This window comes from Giraffa tippelskirchi, chromosome 2 (genome assembly GCF_054371585.1).
Source record: "Giraffa tippelskirchi isolate mGirTip1 chromosome 2, T2T-mGirTip1v1.2.pri, whole genome shotgun sequence".
In the NCBI taxonomy this organism is placed as follows: domain Eukaryota; kingdom Metazoa; phylum Chordata; class Mammalia; order Artiodactyla; family Giraffidae; genus Giraffa; species Giraffa tippelskirchi.
Window position 1 is genome coordinate 5,125,345 of NC_137276.1, and position 19,929 is coordinate 5,145,273.

At 50.9% G+C, this 19,929-nt stretch overlaps 1 protein-coding gene across 3 annotated transcripts in view; it reads right to left on the minus strand.

The window, feature by feature from the left end:
• The window catches only part of DOCK1 (dedicator of cytokinesis 1), a 556,115-nt gene that overhangs the window by 14,728 nt on the left and 521,458 nt on the right, over window positions 1-19,929 (minus strand). For all 3 annotated transcript variants that reach the window (XM_081533032.1, XM_081533022.1, XM_081533018.1), the window contains 4 exons: window positions 17,834-18,010; window positions 16,774-16,857; window positions 10,848-10,985; window positions 3,120-3,265 (listed from right to left, as the gene is read on the minus strand). In XM_081533032.1, the coding sequence (XP_081389158.1) occupies window positions 3,120-3,265; window positions 10,848-10,985; window positions 16,774-16,857; window positions 17,834-18,010 (545 nt within the window). The remainder of the gene's footprint in view (window positions 1-3,119; window positions 3,266-10,847; window positions 10,986-16,773; window positions 16,858-17,833; window positions 18,011-19,929) is intronic.

Sequence of the window (19,929 nt, forward strand, 5' to 3'; positions counted from 1 at the left end):
TTTCTTTCAAACTTACTTGTGAACAGGACACGGAGAACTAAAGCACCGCTCTAATCAAAAGACCATTCCAGCAGCTTGGCTCCCTAACATGAGAGGGCTACTACGGACATCCACACTGAGCTGGATCATTCAGAGAAGCACATTTCAAATCCAGGGAAGATGCTGACCGCTGAGAGCAAGAATCACATCTCCTTCTTTTTGTTAAAAAAAGGAAAAAGCTGGATGGGCAGCAGGATTTGAACAGTAATGGTACTGAATGTAGGCATTGATTATCAATAGCTGCTAACATCACTGCAAGAGAGATAGTCAGGCACAATTTCCTTCTGAAAGGAAGAACCTATGAAGTCGTCCTGCCCCCAAATCAAGCCTGAATCTCCACAAGTCTCTAGACGGGACCACCAACCTGCAGGAAATAGGAGGGACAGGGAGACACAGTCAACAACACAGTCGGGGATGCAGTCAGAAAAATCTAGATTGCACCAGCAGCAACCTGGAGTTTTCAACAAATAAATTACAAGGAAGAGAAATGAAAAGAAAAGAGTGGAAGGAGGAAATCTATTGATTAAAACAGAACTTAAGAGACATGGGAGGGCTGCCCAGGTGGCGCTGGTGGTAAAGAACCCGCCTGGCAATGCAAGAGATGTGAGACGCGGGTTCGATCCCTGGGTCGGGAAGATCCCCTGGAGGAGGGCACGGCAACCCACTCCAGTATTCCTGCCTGGAAAATCCCGTGGACAGAGGAGCCTGGTGAACTATAGTCCTTAGGGTCGCAGAGAGTCAGACACGACTGAAGCGATCCAGCACATATGCAAAGAGGTACGGCAGCCAACTCCAAAGTGGGGGTCTTATCTGGATCAGTTTCAAACAAACTAAAAAAAAAAAGCCATTCATGACCCAGCTGGAAATTAAAACCAATATCTGGTAATGGTATGGAATGACTGTTCATTTTTTACGTGTGCTAAAGGGAATATTTTTTTTTGCAAGTTCTTACCATTTAGAAATTCACACTGAAATGTTTACAGATGAAATGGTATGATGCCTGAGACTTGCTTCATATATAATACAGAGGAGGGAGAGGGTGGAATATAGATTGAAAGAAGATGGGCTGGGAAGTGATCACTGTTGAAGTTGGCTCACAGGCGATGGGCACAGGGCCTCATTATGCTATTTTGTTCCCTGTGAAATTTTTTCATAATAAAAACTTGAAAATGATTGATGAAATACACCAGTGTTGACTTTGATTACAAAGGCATTTCGGGACATATGGACATGCAATTAGCAATAAGTCAACATCCATTAGGTGTTAAATATTACATCTCTTATAAACAACAATAAAAAAAACCTTCATGATTTTATTCTAGGTTTTACATAACTTGAGACAATTAATGTAGTGAAATACAGGATTAATGGACATCTTTTAGCTTGGGGCAAAACCTGTGCTGTGAAATCCAGACAAGTACACAAAGAACCAAAGAAGAGGCTGAGCTGTAAATGTTTCACATGATGAGGCAACTGCCAACAGGATGAACTTTATTCTGCACATCACCAATGCCATCTGAGACCAAAGTCTCATTTCTTTCACATGAATTAGGCAGCTAAGGGTGACAACCTTGTGAACGAACAAAAATCTGGACTCTAATAAAGATGCCTTCTGGTTTAAGGTTAAACCAATATGGCTCCAGGGGAGGAGATAATGGTTTCCACTCATGTAGTCACATGTACAGGATGGAACTCTTCCATCTAAAACCTCTAGCTCACTCTGCTCTCACCGCTACGTTCCTGGAAATATAAAACCCTTTTCATGACTAGCCGGGGGGTTTTCTTCGAGAGAAGCTGAATTAAGTTTCTTTAGCAATCTTGCTGTAAGTGACAAGCGCACTTGATTTAAATGCCTCTAAATTGAGAATTTCCATATGGACGTGGCCTTATAAGTAGCAGACACTGACAGAAACTACTGTTAGGGATAAAAGAAAGGTGGGAACAGTTTTCTCTCCTCCACTGGGCACGCTAGTTGTTGGCTACAACGGGCACTGGGGTTGGAGCTGTCTCTTGGGGTGCTCTGGGAGTTGGTGTCTGCGGGTCGCAGGGGCCAGGAGCTTGGGGGTTTGATAAGATGATGGATTGTAAACCAAATGGGCTTGGACAAACACACACCTGTGCAGACTCGATAGTAAAAGAATTAGAAGGTCTCGGATGTTTAAACTGTATGTGACATTTTTTTCTTTCTGTATAATCAGAACAAGCTTTGCATGTAGGCTACTCACTAAATGCACAAAAATGTCAATATCGAGGCTGTCTTTGCAGAAGACACAGTGGGAGCGCAACGAAATGTTTACTCATCTAGTCAATTCTTGTTCCCTTCTCAGTGGCTCTGTGCCATCCAGTGCTCAAGAGCAACTGCTGCTGCTACTGCTGCTAAGTCGCTTCAGTCGTGTCCGACTCTGTGCGACCCCATGGACGGCAGCTCACCAGGCTCCGCCGTCCCTAGGATTCTCCAGGCAAGAATACTGGAGTGGGTTGCCATTTCCTTCTGCAGTGCATGAAAGGGAAAAGTGAAAGTGAAGTTGCTCAGTCGTGTCCGACTCGTAGCGACCCCACGGACTGTAGCCTACCAGGCTCCTCCATCCATGGGATTTTCTAGGCAAGAGTACTGGAGTGGGGTGCCATTGCCTTCTCCGAGCACACTGGGTCTCAAAAAGATCTTGCAGCAAGAAAGTGGTCCTGCCAGCTTCCATGGAAGCCTGCCTGAGTAGACAGGCCCGCCCTGGTGTGACACCTTGGGAGTGAGCAAGGGACAAAAGCACAAACACACGGCTGGCGAGGAACTCACCTCACTGTTCCGGGACTTGCTGACAAGGACTGGACACTCACTGAGCTCTTATAGTTTGATGGAAGTCTCACCCAAAGTGGAGCCCAAAGCGAGAAACTGTTCTCAAAAATTCATAAGACCCTACAAGTCTTAGTGGCACCATGGTTGTAAAAGTCTTGGATGATCTCGGTTTCAAAGGGAGTTTTGAGTTTCAGAAATCCTCTCAGCTGTGATGAAACAAGCCCAAGACCCTGGAGAGCTCCTCGCAGCCCCTCCAGCCCTCCCCTCCCTACTGCTGAGCCGGACTCACCCATCGGAGCCGGGCCTTGAAGGGGTGCTGTCGGATGAGAGGGAGGAGACAGAAGCCACGGACAGAGGCCGGGACGAGGACGGCATGGTGAAGGATCGGACCATGGACCGGGGACGGCTGCCTCTTCTGTCGTCCAGACTTGAGGGCTGGGTTGGGGCGGAGGGGAGAGAAAGAGAGAGACTTGCTGGATGTCCACGCCAAACGATGTCCAGGCTGGCATGGTCAGACACCTCGGACTGAGTGGTCCTAGCAGCCTGGAGTCTATACCAAAGCTATCCACACTTTCATGAACAGTTCATGCTCTTGTCCAGAACTGAAGGTGGTTATCTGGAGATGTTTTGAAATGTGATTTGACACTGTGAAAAACACCAGAAAGAACTTTTTTTTTTGTAATTTAAAATGCAGTTTTCTTTACCAAGACCACAATGCCTCACCCTGCTCCAAAGTCAGTGCGATGCACTGATCGACCAGGAACTGTAATTTACAGAAAACATCTAGAATGTGACTAAGGACTTTGCAAGATATTTAGATTAACTGTGTATATCCCTGCATGCTGACAAACCAAGCAGATCACCGAAATAAATGGAGGCACAGGGACTGAACTTCTCTAGACTAAAATGAGATGCTCCTGCTGCTTAATTAAAGGCGGGTTTCCTTCCCTGCCAGTGACCGGTACAATAGGAGCTGGATCCATGGTTGGAGTTGCTAAAGCTCCTCCTTCTCACCAGGAAGTGGACCAGTGATGCATTCTAGAGAAAAACAGTCTCTGGATAGAGTTTTCTACCCTCTGTTTGTCGTATGACTGTATATTAACAAAATAAGTGTCACTGAAATACAGCACATGTCAACACCTAACTAGCTACAAAATGCTGTGTACCTGCCCCTCAAGCCAGATGTTGGCACAGCTGGGACAGCAGCTGGTGCAGAAACTCTTTTTTTTTAACCCTCAGGATGTGGAAATCAGATTTCTGCAGGGCATTCCCTCTCTGTGTCGCTCAACCTCCCTCAACCCCAAGCCCACGCTCCCAAAGCTGGCATTCATCCAGCCCATCTCCAACAGAAGAACTGCTTGGGACCAGGGTTGATTACAGATTCTATAACACCACTGATAAGAGCGCCTGTTTCTTAACTATGTTTTGCCCCTGAAATACTATTTGACCTGTACCTTATCTCTTCAATAGTAAAAGGCTCAACAGACTTGTGGTTGCCAAGGGGGACAGGGGTTCGGGAGGGATGGGATTGGGAGTTTGGGATTAGCAGATGCAGACTATTACATACAAAATGGATGAACTGTGAAGTACAAAGAACTGTATTCAATACCCTGTGATAAATCCTAATGGAAAAAAATATGAAAAATATATATATGTATAACTGAATCCTGGTGCTGTCCAGCAGCATTCAATAGACACTGTAAATCAACTATACTTCAATGAAATAAGCTTGTAAAAAATAGTAAAAGGTTCAAAATCGCAAAAGAACACTTTAAAGCAGGAGCTGGTAAATGTTTTCTGCAAAGGGGAAAATGACAAATACTTTAGGCTGTGGGCCATAAGGTCTCTGTCCCAAGCATGAAAACAGCTATACACGATACAGAAATAAGTGAGCATGGCTGTGTTCCAATAAAACTTTATTTACAAAACAGATGTCAGGCCACAGTTTGCTGACCAGTGGCTCAATATGCAGCTGCAATCTGCCGGTACCGAGGGTCCCGTCAGCCTTAACTTTAGCACTGATGACGATGCCATTGCCCAACTCCAGGGAGACAGCCTTTGCCATGAACTGGCTTTTACAAGGCAACTTAAAAGGAAATGGTTGACTTGCACATTAGCCTAAATTGTAAAAATGTTTTTAGAAACTCAAAGTCTACAGTATTTTATTCTCAGCCTTTAAGGTTATATTCCATTCCTAGTGATTATAAAATACTGGCTATATCCCTCCTGTTGTACAACGTGTCTTTGCAGCCTGGTTGTACAATGTATCCACTTCTGTGATGAAATGATCTTCACGGCAGCCAGGGTCAAGGGAGCGGCACACCGGAGGGAGCCGGCCGTGGACCAGGAGGTGCAGATGGCCACAGGCTGCCCTCATCCAGCTCTTGGGAAGGCCCAGGCAGCTGCGAACGTCCTGCCCCCAACCACACAGTGCCGGTGATGCGCCCTGAGAGGCAGCCCTGAGTCTTGGTCTGGATGCACGAGCATGGATGGGAAGGATGAAGGAAGGGGCATGGCAGGAGGGGGCTCTGGCCGGGGAGGGCCAGAAGCCACTGGTGGTCTTGTGTCAGCCGGGCACCCTCTGGGAGCAGCCCTGGGCCCTCCTCCTGGGCCATTCCCCTCGCAAGCCCTTCTTGACCAAGCAGAGCCTCTGGAAATCGAGCAGCCAGGACTTTTGCTTTTTCATCTGAAGCCATCAGGGCCTCCCAGTCCTTACTGGGTAGCTCCAGTGCTAGGACATTGTCAGAGAGGGGACATCTGTGTCCCTGCTGCAGGACAGGCACTGAGTGGGGGGCGGGGAGACCAGCAGGTGGGCATGTTGGTCCCGGCACGGACTGCGTGACCTCGCATAAAACAAGGAACCGCTAGGGCACCTATTTTCCTCCTGAGCACAGAGGGGACAGTCAGGTCACCTTGAGAGGCTGGCGAGGACGATCTGCAATGACACAGGTGACAGGCAGGGCGGCTGCACGAATTGCAGCCTCCAGTGTCCTGCTCGCGTTACAGACACAAAGTACAGAGGCGCTCCAGCCCCTCACGGGAGCATGCCCGCTTGTCCCAGGACGCATGCGTTCACCATCCTCATCTCCAGGCTGATCCGGAAGGCCCCACCTACACCCACCACGGGTGCGAACTGCCCATAGCATCCTGGGAATGGCCGGTTTCACTGAGTTTAACCATGGTGATGGGGTTTCATGGGGGTATGGTGAGACACAGGCCCATTTCACAGTTTTCTAGAAATATCCCTTTCCAAATGCTGCACAAATGCCAGCTGTGGACTGGAAACCCACCAGGATGACAGGCTGGCCCCTAGGAGGGGGGTCTAGGGTGGCTTAGGAGGTGGGCCAGGTGGGAGGCGGAGAGATGGGGTGCTCTAGGACATGCAGCCTCAGGGTCACCTCCCAGAGCCTGGCACCTTGACTGCCCTCCAAACCTTATCAGCCACTCTTCTCTTGGTTGGAATATTCTGTTGAAGTCCAGCATATAGAAGGGGACAAGGGGAACTTCTCTCTGGAGGCGGGGGTTATCAGCTTACCCTCCCAATGAACACCCCACTTAGCAGCCTCTGAGGAACCCCAGGGTTCCACAGATCCCAGTAAGAAAACCACTGGAAGAAGTCTCCCTGGCAGTGGTGGAGGGGACCCTCTTGTTGCTTAGTCATTCAGATTGTCCGGCTCTTTCTGACCCCATGGACTATATAGCCTGACAGGCTCCTCTGTCCATGGAATTTCCCAGGCAAGATGATTGGAGTGGATTGTCATTTCCTCCTCCAGGGGATCTTCCCAACCCAGGGATCGAACCCGTGTCTCCTTCATCTCCCGCAATGGCAGGCAGACTCTTTCCTGCTGAGCCCCCTGGGAAGCCTAGAGGGAGGACTAGAGGGGAAAAGTCCTGGAGGCAGGGGTGACGGGTGAGCCACAGCACTGTCTGTGGACACCATGGCGAGGACTCGAGAAGGATGAACAGCAGCTCCTGGGTTTCTTGTCTGCTGATGGTGGTGGAGTGGGACCAGCCTGGGGAGCCAGAGGGGGAGGACAGCGTGGGCTCCTCTGGGCACAGGGGGTGGAGGGGCCCAGAGGCAGATGGACGGGTGGGTCTGAGCTCAGGGCTGGAACCAGGTGATGCAGAAAGTGATAGAAGATGACCGTGGAGACGGGGCAGGACCACAGGAGGTTCCCTATTCTTATCAGACTTGAACGAACCAGAGAAGGAAGGACTGGAGGAGAAACTCGGAACTCTCTTTCAGGAGCCTGTGGACAGACGCCTCCTGTATGGCCAAGGGCCAGCGAAGTCACGGGGCTGTTGCCGAACGTGACTGAGGCTCGTAGCCTCCACTCTGGGGACCCCGGGCTCTGCACGCCTCCCTCCCCAAGTAGCAGGAGGAGCTGGGGTTCCTGTGCTTTCCTTTGGGAAGCGGCAGCTCCTCAGAGCCCAGGGCTGGCAGGATGGAGCCAAAGCTGAGCGGGCCGGACGGGGGTCTGATGGAGCCGCTCACGGATTAGGAGTCAGAGGGTGTCCAAGTCTTCCCTTTCTACGGCTTAGGCTGGCTCAGAAAAATTGACAAAATGGTTTACGTCCTTTCTATGGGGTTTTTATTTTTAAATCCATCTTTTTTTTAAACTGGATGATAGTATATTGCTTTTTAAAGTATTCTGAGATGCTTGAAAGTTCTCAAAGTAGTTAAGAAGGGAAAGCCTCATTCCAGACTGCATTTTATCACCACATTTTTCAGAGAATGACAGGGTAGCAGGCCTCTTGTCTGCTCAAGGGAGGCTGGCTGCAGAACCTGCCTTTGGGGGTCCCAGGATGAAGGGGGGACTCAGGAAGGCAGCTCCAGGGGACGAGGCACCACGGGTGGGAAATGCAGCCTTACTTAATTCTGTTCTGATGGCATACCCAAGATGCTCTAGCTGCCCCTACGAAGCGGTAGGACATGGGTGGAAAAGATGCCGTCTCACACAGATGCATAGAACAGTCTTATGGACTCTGAGGGAGGTGAGGGTGGGATGTTCTGGGACAATAGCATTGAAACATGTATATTATCATATGTGAAACAGAACACCATTCCAGGTTCAATGCATGAGACAAATGCTCAGGGCTGGGGCAATGGGATGACCCAGAGGGATGGGATGGGGAGGGAGGTGGGAGGGGGGTTCAGGATGGGGAACACATGTAAACCCATGGCTGATTCATGTCAATGTATGGCAAAAACCACTACAATATTGTAAAGTAATTAGCCCCCAACTAAAATAAATAAATTCATTAAAGAAAAAAAAAAAAAGATGCCGTCTCAGGGTGTGGTGCAAATGGCTTATCGCCAGCTATGGATGGCAGACCGTGGCTCACGTGACAGCCCCGTCTTCCTGCCACCCCCACCCGTGCTCAAGAGCAAGCCTGCACCGAAATAATGAATCACAGCCGAAGACAGGGATATGAAGGATGTTCTGATGAGCCAGACAGATTTCTGTCATTTTGAAATATACATGAAATGATTGATCAAAGAGGAAGCGTTTCACTTAGAAAGAGAACATGGAGCTTGCACAAGTGTTTATTTCTTAGAAAGAATTAAAAGTGGCGTCAAACTTTGAAAGAGGTGCACTGTGATGCACTCTGAGACTCTTCTAGCCACTCGACGCTGATTGTAATGCGTTGCAAGCTCCAAAGTGATCAAGCGGGGCTCGAGGACTCTGGCTTGCGTGAAGGGTCCTCTGGAGTGGCCGGGCAGGAGAGCACCCGGATTCCTAAGCCTGTTCATCTGGAGCAGCTCCTGCAGGGCTGAGTCCCAGATTCCTGCCGGCTGGGTCTTCAGCCCACAGCCCGGCAGCTGAGTTACTCTCGGCTCATGCTCTGCTCTGGCCAAGGCCACAGACACCTCATCTGGTGAGCACTAGGTCCCGGGCTTGGAGACACTGGGGCCCGGGCTTGGAGACACTGGGGCCCGGGCATGGCCAGCAGGGCTTGGGGCGGTGCTGGGGGAGCGCAGGGTGTAATCATAGCCAAGTCAACCCATCTGGGGAGGAGTCCTACTCCCGACTGGTCTCCAACCACAAGGGCAAGAGAAGAAGAGCTTTGCCACTGATGAGCGTGAGGCCTCAGGCTAGGGGACCTTCTCAGGTTCCTCCGCCTCTGAAAGAGGTGGGTTCCCCCACCTCGAAATGTCTGTAGTGCCTCCTTCCTCAGGCTGCAGTTCCTACTTGCAAAACAAAAAACTCAGAAAGGTCCCAGGCTCACAGTAAGCACTAAATTAGCATTTGCTAAGTGAAACAGATGTGTGGAAAACAAGAAGTCAGTTCAACAGAGAGCAGCAGAGAACTTTCGAGAATGGCGGACAGATGGAGCTGGGCTAAAAATGAAGCCAAAATGGCGTGCCTGGTTGGACACATGGTTCTTTAGGGGGTAGAGGGCCCTGGGTCCTGAGCAGTGGAGTAGCTGCTGCAGCCTCCCTTCCCTTTGCAGGATAACCTGTTAGACCTGCTCACAGACACCCTGTCCATGCCAGCGGGCACAGGACTCCAGGAGAGCAGAAGAGGTCTCACTGCCTCTTTTTTGCCACACTGATGCTCACCTCTGAGCAGTGGAGAAAGGGGACCGTCTGCTAGGGCAGACATCTCCGGAGCCCACAGTCAAGGCTAGGATGCACCAAGATTCCCAGAGACCCTGAGTAGGGATGGTAGAGATGCTCTGAACCGCACACCACAGGAGCACCCTGAGGGGTGGTGCCTGGCCCTGCCCGCAGAGATGCTAAGACCCAGCTCACGAAGACTGTCTCAAGCCCACCACAGGCCTTACACTGTCAGGTACTCCGCATCAATAAGGATGGAGACTCTGCTCAATGTTATGAGGCAGCCTGGATGGGAGGGGAGTTTGGGGCAGAATGGATACGTGTATGTGTATGTCTGCTGTATACCTGAAACTGCGCTTCCTTGGTGGCTCAGCTGGTAAAGAATCTGCCTGCCAATGCAGGAGATGTAAGAGGCGAGGGTTCGATCCCTGGGTTGGGAAGATCCCCTGGAGGAGGAAATGGCAACCTGCTCCAGAATTCTCACCTAGAAAATTCCATGGGCAGAGGAGCCTGGAGGACTACAGTCCATGGGGTCGCAAAGAGTCAGACACTTGAAACTATCACAACATTGTTAATCAGCCATTCTCCAACATTGAAAAAAAAAACAAAAAACCCAAACCCAAAAAAGATGCATACAATACATAAAAAAATTACCAGCCACTCTTTTATGATGCTCTTGATGTCAGCCCTGGCTCAGAAACCTTACACAAACTCTTAGTAAAAGCCCAGGTCTGCCCTTCACCCCAGAACAGAGTCTCCCAGCAGTCCAGGCTCTGTGAGGCCGGGTATCTTTCCAAGTCTGCCCTACGAATTGTCTTCTGCCCAAGGCATTGCCGTGTCTGCATCAGCCCCTAGCTTGCCATTCAGGTTTCTGCCACCAGCCTTTGCTGAGGGAGTCCCCTCTCCAGGCAGCGTCCTGCCCACCTCCTGCAACTTACCCTTGAACTAGATCAATGGCCACTTCCTCCAGTAGGTAACAGTTTCAGACTTCAGCAAACTGCTCCTCCCCTCAACGACTCTGACCTTGGCCTGGGCACAGGCTCCCTCTCAGCTCTGAGACATCATGAGTGCCGTTATCCTGTGTGTGGTTTAACCCTTTGCTTGTGCTGTGTGATTGGAAGTAGGGTTTCCATGACCCAGCCCGAGTCCCGTGGGTCGATGAGATTTTTCTGTTGCTCCATGACTCTAAGGGGAGATTGTGTGCACAGCTGTGGGCAGGGTATTTGGTGATCAAGCACATTTACTCAAGCTTGCTCACCCAGACATTTCCGGTTACTGAAAGGAGGTGACTAGATTTGCTGGCAGAGGACCTGAGGAAGGGGCAGAGGTTCCCTGCCCCACTTCCTAAGCAGGCACCACGGGCAGGACTCGGGTACTCTGCCCTGTGGGCCTGTCATGGTCAGACGGCATGATGGAGAGATGTGCCCCCCGACCCCTGCCACGCCAGCCACTCACCAGGGTCCGGACGCCGTATTGCTTCTCCACTTTCTCCTTTAACTGTCTGAAACAGGCCTCCATTCTCTCATGAAACGGCCTCAGTGCTTCTGTGACTTTGTCTCCATGAATCCTGATCCCTTCAGCCAAAAACGGAATCTGAAAAACATACCGATTGACATTCCTTATCTCCTGCTTGATGGTCTCGACAGAGCAATGTACACCCGGCAGAAAGTGGCAAGCCATGTGCAAAATGCGTCTGTTTTGGTTTTCCAATCAAACCGGCTGATTAAATTCATCAGCCAGGCATGCTGCTCTCCCAAACCAAAATGTGTAAATGAAAAGCATCTGTGTCTTAAATCGGACACATCTAGGGCGGTGTGCAGTGCATGGCTGTGCCGTTCCTTTGCCTGACTTGCATTTGACCACCAACACCAGAAGAGACTGGTCTGTGCTTTCCATTTGAATTTGAAAGAGCTGCATTTTGGATTTGTTTAGCTGTAACTTGATCTACTCGAAAAGGGCCATGTCACAGTGCCAAGATTCCTCCGCTAAGAATATTGCCTCTATAACCCACGCCAGTATTCTTGCCTGGAGAATCCCCATATACAGAGGAGCCTGGCGGGCTACAGTCCATGGGGTCACAAAGAATCGGACACAACTGAAGTGACTTAGCACGCACACACAGCTATAACTTGATCTACTTGCAAAGGGCCATGTCACAGTGCAAAGATTCTTTTGCTAAGAATACTGCCTCTACAGGCAATTGAGAACTCTATTCCAAAATGTAAAAACCGAATTACATGTGCTCTATAGACCTGAAGGGTATTCTTATTTGGAAAGGAAAACCAAATTTATTCTTCCTTAAAACTAAAAATAATCACCTCTCTGCCAACACTGCTGTCACAAATATCCATGCCAACGCTTCACATCGGATCATAGAGATGTAGCTGACCTTTAAACGTGTCGTAGAGACATTTTTATAACCCGGCCCCAGGGACCCTCCAGAGTCCCTGTGTTGGGGGTGGGTGTCAGGAAGGCTCCTTTCTTCCCCCAGCTTCTGCATCCCCCGAGGCTCCAACTGGGAGGTACATGCTCTCCAGCGCAATCAAGCTAAGAGTCTTCCTCTTAATAATTTATAATTAAATCAAAATACTGATTAAAAACAGATTTTCTTAATATGACAGAACACCAATGTAGATGAGCAGATTTATTAGTAAGAAGGATAATAAGTCCACAATTGAATTTCATGTGAACAAATTCAAGAAATCTTATCAGGATGAATCAACGCACAAAATGTATTTGGTTGCCATTTATAGCAAGCAGCTGGAGCCTCTTGCGGTGCTCCGGGAGAGGATGGGATAAGTGAGCCTCCCCCCCCCCCCCGCCCCACTGGGTTGACACCCCTCAGCCTCCTCTCAGGCTACACTGGCAGAAAGTGTGTTCAGCTGACAGCTGGGTCTACACCCAAGGTAAACTCCAGGCATCCCTTTCCGGCTGTCATCACCAGAAGGACAGTGTACAGCTAAGATTTCAAACAAGATGGGACCTTTTACTTTTCCATGCATATTACTCTCGCAGATGGCAGCCTCCAGGGGCTAGCTGCAGTTTGTTCAGGTTCAGCAGGAGAAGACGCTCACAGAAATCTTTCTGATTCCTGGGGGTCAGCAACGGCAGGCTGGGGACAACGTGTGGTGGGTCGGGGAATGTGTCCTGTCTACCCTGGAATGAAGTCAAGGATGGGGGTGCGGTCTCAAGGTGACAGCCCCGCCACTCTAGACACTGAAAGCATTCTGCTGTAGAATGGACCTTTCTCAAATGGGCAAAATGAAGTCTAGTCATTTCTGTAATTTTCTTTGTTGGTTTGACAAAACTTGTAACTGGCCAGATGCTTGACATCAAAGAAGCTACCTGCTGGACTAACATGAAGACCTTCTGGTTCAGGTCTTGGGACTGAATGAAGGGCGATTTGGCAGGTGAAACTGATCCTTTCAACTGGTCCCTGACATTGGTCAGTTATACCTTGCTACAAGAAGGGTGGGATGGGGCCCTTGTTCTATGTCCGCTTGGGGCTGAACTGAAGCTATGAATAAAAAGATGCTCTGTGCAAACACTCCAACATACAAGGTGCTTAGCCCACAAACGGAAGCCATGGACTGAGGCCTGGAATGATCTTTGGATTCCAGCAGGCTGAGTATCAAAATCTCTCAGGCAGATTCCTGAACCCATAGTCCTGATCTGGTCTAGAGTGGATCCCAGAAATCGGAGCATCTAAAGAGTTTCCCAGAGTCCAGAGGGGGAGGAGGACGTCCCCAAAGCCACATGTGACTTGGTGTGCGTGCTCAGTCATGTCTGAATCTGTGCGACCCCATAGACTAGCCTGCCATGCTCCTTGGTCCAAAGCATTTCCCAGGCAAGACTACTGGAGTGAGTAGCCATCTCCTTCTTCAGGGGATCTTCCCCACCCAGGGATTGAACCTGTGTCTTATGCATTGGCAGGCGGATTCTTCACCGCTGAGCCACCTGGGAAGCCCAACAAAGTCACATGTTGAGTTGTTCAAACTGAGCACGCGGCCTGCTCCCAAAACGGTGGTGCTATATGTGAAATCTGCTCCTGTGTGTTTCCTACACAGATTCACCACCTGCTGCTGGCACAGAACATTTAGAAGCAGCGCGAAGTGCTCCAGGAGCACCACTCCCAGTGACCTCAGTCAGGCCTGTCATCAGCTGGGGATGGTGAGTGGGTCTAGGCTTCCATTTCTGTGCATTTCAGAAGACACATATGCAGGCACCTCAGTGGGCTTGTCTGAGCCTACACGGATTCATCCTCAGACCCACAGCAGGGAGGCTCAGCAAGACAGCTGTGTCTGCGGAAAGATGGAGCTGTGCCTTTGAGGAAAGGGCTGGTGCTCACGGCTGCAAACCTGGAAGAGCCCCACGTACGCAACCTGCCCCTAACAGACCCTAACTCCCACCCTCAAGGGGCTCAACACCCTCTGCTTAAGCAGAGGCAACAGCAGAACTGGGAGCTGCCTGGAACTTAACCAGCCTTCGCAAATGATTTTAGGCACTGAGATGTGCTGATTGTACATAAGGGATGGAAACTCTGCCCAGGAATCCTTGGGATTCCCAGGAGGAAAACCTTGCTTTGCCTTGATTGAGCTTCAGGGAAGAAAAACAAATCAAACAAATTAACAAACAAAACCAGAAGAAAGCATTCCAGTAACCCCAAACTTCTTTCTGTTACTGACCATATGACTCAATTACTGATATTAAAATATGGATTTTCAAAACATCGGCAAATGAAAGCAAGATCACAGGTAATGTACTGAATATGTATTTTTCATCACTCTTTGATTAAATGAAGTGGCTAGAAAACAGATTTTTTTTTTTCAACCTTCCTGTGAACTGCTTTAAAATTCATCCTTTAATATAGTTATTAGGGGTGATGACATAGTGCTGACATAAAGTTCTCTCTGGGGAACAAATTACTTTCCTCTGTAGGGCCTGAAACTCTTAAAATCCAATTTGCTGTAAAAGCTTGCAGGAAAAAAAAAATCAATATAACTTTTTGCAGACCAAACTAGTTTTTGTGTAGCAATGGTTTTACAGCCTTCAGTAGAGTTTTGAATTTTGTACCTTTTGGTTTCCACAACATCTAAAATGGAATCATTCAGACCTGTAAATCCTCTCCCTCTTTTTCTTAGTTAGAGATGGAGACTGCCTACACAAAGCTTATATCCTGTGCAAAGAGACCATCCTGTAAAAAGTTCCCTTAAATTCAGCTCCCAAGGTGTCTTATCAGAGAAGAATTCCAAGGCCAAATTGATATCAAATGCCTAAGTCACACCCATCAGGATGGTTACTATAAAACAAACAAAAAGAAAACCAGAAAATAAATGTTGATGAGGATGTGGGGAAATTGGAACAATGGTGCCTGACTGGCGGTGGGAATAGAAAACAGTGCAGCTGCTGTGGAAAACAATATGGTGCTTCCTCAAAAAATTAAAAATAGACTTATCACATGATCCAACAATCCCACTTCTGGGAAGTGAAAGCAGGAAACAGAGCAGGTTTTTGTAAACCTGTGTTCATAAAAACATTATTTACAACAGCAAAAGGTGGAAGCAACCAAGCGCGCATCAGTGAATGAACAAACAAGTAACACACGGTCTATACAGACAGTGGAATATTATTCAGCCTTAAAAAGGAACGAGATTCTGACATGTTACAATATGGATGAACCTGGAAGACCTATGCCAAGTGGAATAAGCCAGTCACAAAAGGACAAACAATATATGATTCTACTTATATGAGGTCCCTAGAATAATCAAAATAAGAGTTGAGGATTTGATCCCTGGTTGGGAAGATTCCCTGGAGGAGGAAATGGCAACCCACTGCAGTATTCTTGCCTGGAGAATCCCATGGACAGAGGAGCCTGCCAGGCTACAGTCCACGGGGTCACAAAGAGTTGAACACAACTGAAGTGACTTAGCAGGCGTGCACAGAATAATCAAATGCATAGAGACAGAAAGCAGGTTGGTGGTTTCCAGGGGTGGGGAACATGGGGAGTTATTGCTTATTGGATGTTGAATAGTTCTGCAAGATGAGAAAGTTCTGGAGATGATGGTGGTAATGGTTGCACAATGATGTGAATGGACATGATGACACTGAACTGTGCACTTAGAAATGACTAAGGTGGTCAACTGTATGTTACATGCATTTTATCGCAACAATATACATACATATATATATATATAAAATAAGTACTTGTAACGTGGCCTGAAACCAAAACCCAGGCCCGATCTGTCCTAACAGGTCCCGTAACCCACATGCTGATGGTGCACAAGCCAGGACAGTGAGGCTCCGGGGAGACCAGGAGCTGGTGCCCACAGAGCGCCCATCAGAAGGAAGAGCCGGGACTCCCAGGCTGTGGTGGGGTGCTGCCCAGGCACAGGGTGACCCTGGTCTCTGCCTCCCTCAGCTCTCTGCCCTCAGCCTGGCATGCAGGGCACAGATCAGCAGCACCTTCCCTGCCTTCCACAGGAGAAAAGGAAGCCTAAAGAAGCCAGCTGATGCTGGGCAAGATTGAAGGCGGGAGGAGAAGGGTACGACAGAGGATGAGATGGTTGGATGGCATCATTGACTCAATGAACATGAGTTTGGGTAAACTCCGGGAGTTGGTGATGGACAGGGAGGCCTGGCGTGCTGCAGTCCATGGGGTTGCAAAGAATTGGACACAACTGAGTGACTGAACAACTGAACTGAAAGAGGCCAGCTGCTCGAAAAGTCCAGAGCATGTGGGCGGAGCTCCCACAGGAGCTGGGTCTGGACATTCCCACTACCACCGGGCTCACAAAGACTCCAGAAGCCCAGACACAGGAGCCAGGAACATCCCACAGAGCCCAGGACACCCTCCAGAGATTCCCAGCCTTTCCAGACCACATCCCTTGAAGGAAGTACTGAGATCCCTCAGGAGCACAAGCAGAAAAGCCCAAGAATATGCAGAATTACATCTGGGACGCTCCCCCCAACCCCGACCACTGGCGGAGGGGATAGGAGGGTGGGCACTTGGTGGTCCCCCACCCCCAGCTGCCATACCACCCGCCTGAGACAGGCTGGGGCCATGATCTCTGGAAGTCACCCCCTGACCTCACCCCCAACATTCTGTTCTGCTGATACCAAAGATTTTCCAGCAGGCAATACACCGACTGAGGGGAGGAAACAGACCCGGCTCATTTGCAAGAGTGAACATTCTAGGTGTTCATATTCATGACAATGGCCAGGAGTCCAGTTAATCGAAGCAGCAGTGGGTGGGCCTATCCGGTACAAACATGGTTATGTCTACTCCGTGGCGGCTGGCAGGTGTGCTAAGAAGGCCCAGAGGTATCTGGTCCCAGGCTCAGCTTTCCCCACCCCGACCCTGCAGCTGCTGCGAGAGGTTTACCTGCCAAGCAATCAGGTCCTTGAGCTTCTCGATCTTTTCGTGGGCCTCGGGGTGCTCCTGCAGGTACCGCTCTGTGAAGAAGGCCTGGTGGGGACAGAGAGAGTGGCTGAGCCCACCAACATGCCCTGGCAGCAGGCAGTTTGGCACATCTGGAGTTCCCCAGGCCTGGGGAGAGAGCCGTGTGTAACGCAGACCCACAGCCCTGCCATCACCAGCTCACGTCCCCCAGGGTGGGGCCCTCTCTACCAAAACGTCCGGAAAGGTCAATACAACTGAAGGACGCTGTTCACTCACTGCGGAGACTCCGTCCACAGAACCCAGCAAGGCTGCTGCTGACCCCCACTGCTCAGGTCGTGGGTGGCACTCCCCAGCTGCTCCGGGGCCCGTGACCATCAGCTGGGTCTGCTCTGGATCTGAGGGTTGCTGGGATGCAGCACCACCTCTCTGTCCCCTCACGGCCCACCTTCGGGCAGTGCCCTTCCTGCCTCGGTTTCCCCTTCATCTAGACCAGGGGGGCTAGCAAACTCTTTCTGTGAAGAGCCTCAACTCTGCTGCCGTTGTATCTGGAAGACAGCCTCGGACACCGAGAAGCGGATGGCCACGGCTATGTCGCAAACTCCATGTACAAAATCAGGCAGACCCGGTGTCTAGACCACCAGCCCATGACCTTCAACTTACTCCATCTTACTGAGATATTTTTCCAGGGAGATCAGCTGGCTGTCCCCATTGCACCAGTCCCCCACCTGTTCTCAATATTCTAATTCTGTTGTCTTCCACTACAACTGTATATTGCGGTCTTCGATAACCCCAGGTCTCCGGACAGTCAGGAGGGTCCCTCTCCATCAGCACAGCCCTGTAGGGGTGCGGGGACAATGTCCAGGCCAGCCATGCCTGGGTGGGGTCTTGACTGCTGGCAGCAGGCAGAGGCTGCCCCTGGGGAGTGGGCCGCGTTCGGCCCACTTCAGTGAGCCCGGCGAGGTCTCTGGGCTTGGAGGCGGGGTTTGGCGCTAGCTTGTCCCCAGGGGCGGGGCTGCAGAGAGGAAGCCGGCGTGTCACGTGCCTTCTCGTAGTTGGCAAAGCCTCCCATGACGGCGGGGTCCACGATGCCGTTCAGGAGCATGGAGAGCGGGTTGATGGGGAGGCTGGGGTCGTCCAGGTGCTGCCGCACCATGCTGTTGATCTTGTCGTTGGTCAGCTGCATGGTTTCGATGGCGTTCTCCAGAGGACTGATCTCCACCTGCGGAAGTGGGAGGAGGGGGATGACTCGGCCGGCGGCCACACCCCGCCCCGCGCTGCCCTGCGGGGGCCCTTGCCCATGCCCCGGGCTCCTCGCCAGAGGACAGGCATCCCGACTGTGGCCCTGGCTTCCTACTCCCTGCGTACGTTTCCTTCCAGTGGATCTTCGGGGCAAGGTTTCTCATCACCCAACAAGAAGAGCCGGGCGTGTGAGCGACTTGACAACGTTTCCACTGACCCGGTCCCCACGTGCAAAGTCCAAAGGCACCATGCAAGGCCACCTCGTCCCGGAGTGCGTGTGTGCACATGCTCATCTGTATACATGTGTGTGCATGCATGCATGTGTGTACACGTATGGTTATCCCAGGAAAACACAGCCCGGAGTGGTGCTTGAATACAGCTGCTTCACAGATGAGGGCTTTTAGCCATGGTCTTGTCCGCTGCTTGTTTTAAGGAATCTGGGGCAATCTGTCCTGTCCCTGAGGCAGGAGGTCTGGGCGCTTTGCAAGCCCCCAGGGACCTGCTTGGTCAGAGAAGTGGGGGGAGGGGTGGAGAGGTCCTGCCATGGTCTCCCCCTGAGATCACGTGCCCTCCAGGGAATAAAAGAGCTCCCCCGGCCCTGGGGGCACCGCTTCAGATGGACCTCACAGGCCTCCTTTGTAAACCTGCCACTGGTCGGCAGGACCTTCAGGGCTGGAGGCAGGGCGGTCCACCTCTGCCCACACTGCCAAGGCCCTTCTTTCTCTGGGGGCCCCACTGGGCTCCGCGAGGCCCAGCCCTGCACTCCTCTCTGGCTCAGTCCTAACTGCCAGGGGAACGTGACTGGGTTTAAAACAATTAACTCCACCTTCACACCAGGTTTCGCTCCAACAGACCCAAGGCTGGGCCCCCAAGCCACGTCCAGGGGTGACCTCAATGCAAGATAAGCTGGTCCTTGCCTTCTCCAAGGCCAGTGCGCTGGGTAAGCCTGCCTGTGTCAGGGACCCGAGGGTGTCTTTAGCAAATGGCAAAGCAGAGCAGGCTGTTTTCTTCTTGCTCCAGCCTCTGGGGGCTGTCTGAGAAGCAGAGGGAGAGATGGAGGTGCAGAGACGCTCAGAGAACGGACAGTTCTGCTCTCGTCCAGCTCCCAGAAGGGCACCCTCAGCTGCTGGGAAAGAAGCCCCGGCTTGTCAAGGTGCCTGCCAGTGACTCAATGGAGGGGCGGTGACATTCAGAGAGGAGGTCGACCCTGTGCTGGCCAGTGAGGGTGCCCTGGTCCCACGTGCACCCCAGACAACACGTATCCCAGGACGGCTGTCATATCCTGAAACCTGGCTGGTCGCACCCTGGAACACACCCTCCCGTGCACATAACTCAGCCACATGGACCCTCCAGGGCAGAATTCCCTCCTGACTGACTGCTGACTCCCTGTCGTGGACCCTGCTGGCCTTAACAAAGAACGGTGTCTTAGATTCATCAAACCAAGAGGGTCAGCTGCTGCCCACACCATATCCCATGCTGGTCTGTCCTGGGAGGCAGACACACGGCAAGAGGAGCCTGTGGTATTGACAGCAGGATTATTTCAGTCATGCCATCCAGGGATTATTCAGCTTCCATCTCTCTTACTTCAATAAAAAAAAAAAAGGGCCAACACAGCCCACGGCCGAACCACATCCTGAAAATCAGGGATTGCCTCTCTCCACCTCGAGCTGTTAAGCGCCTTCCTCCCACGATTACAAATGGCTTAGGGGCAGAGGCTCATTAGGAAGATAGGATTGTGCCTGTTTATGGACGGGTCTCCTCCCACCCACATACATCACCAGCTCCAAATGGTGCCAGCGAAGGCTTGCATTTCTGCCACCTGCCACGCGCCTCCCGAGCCTTCCCCAGCTCACGCCCTACCAGGTGGCTATGGGGGCACAGAGCCCTCGGGCGGGCTTC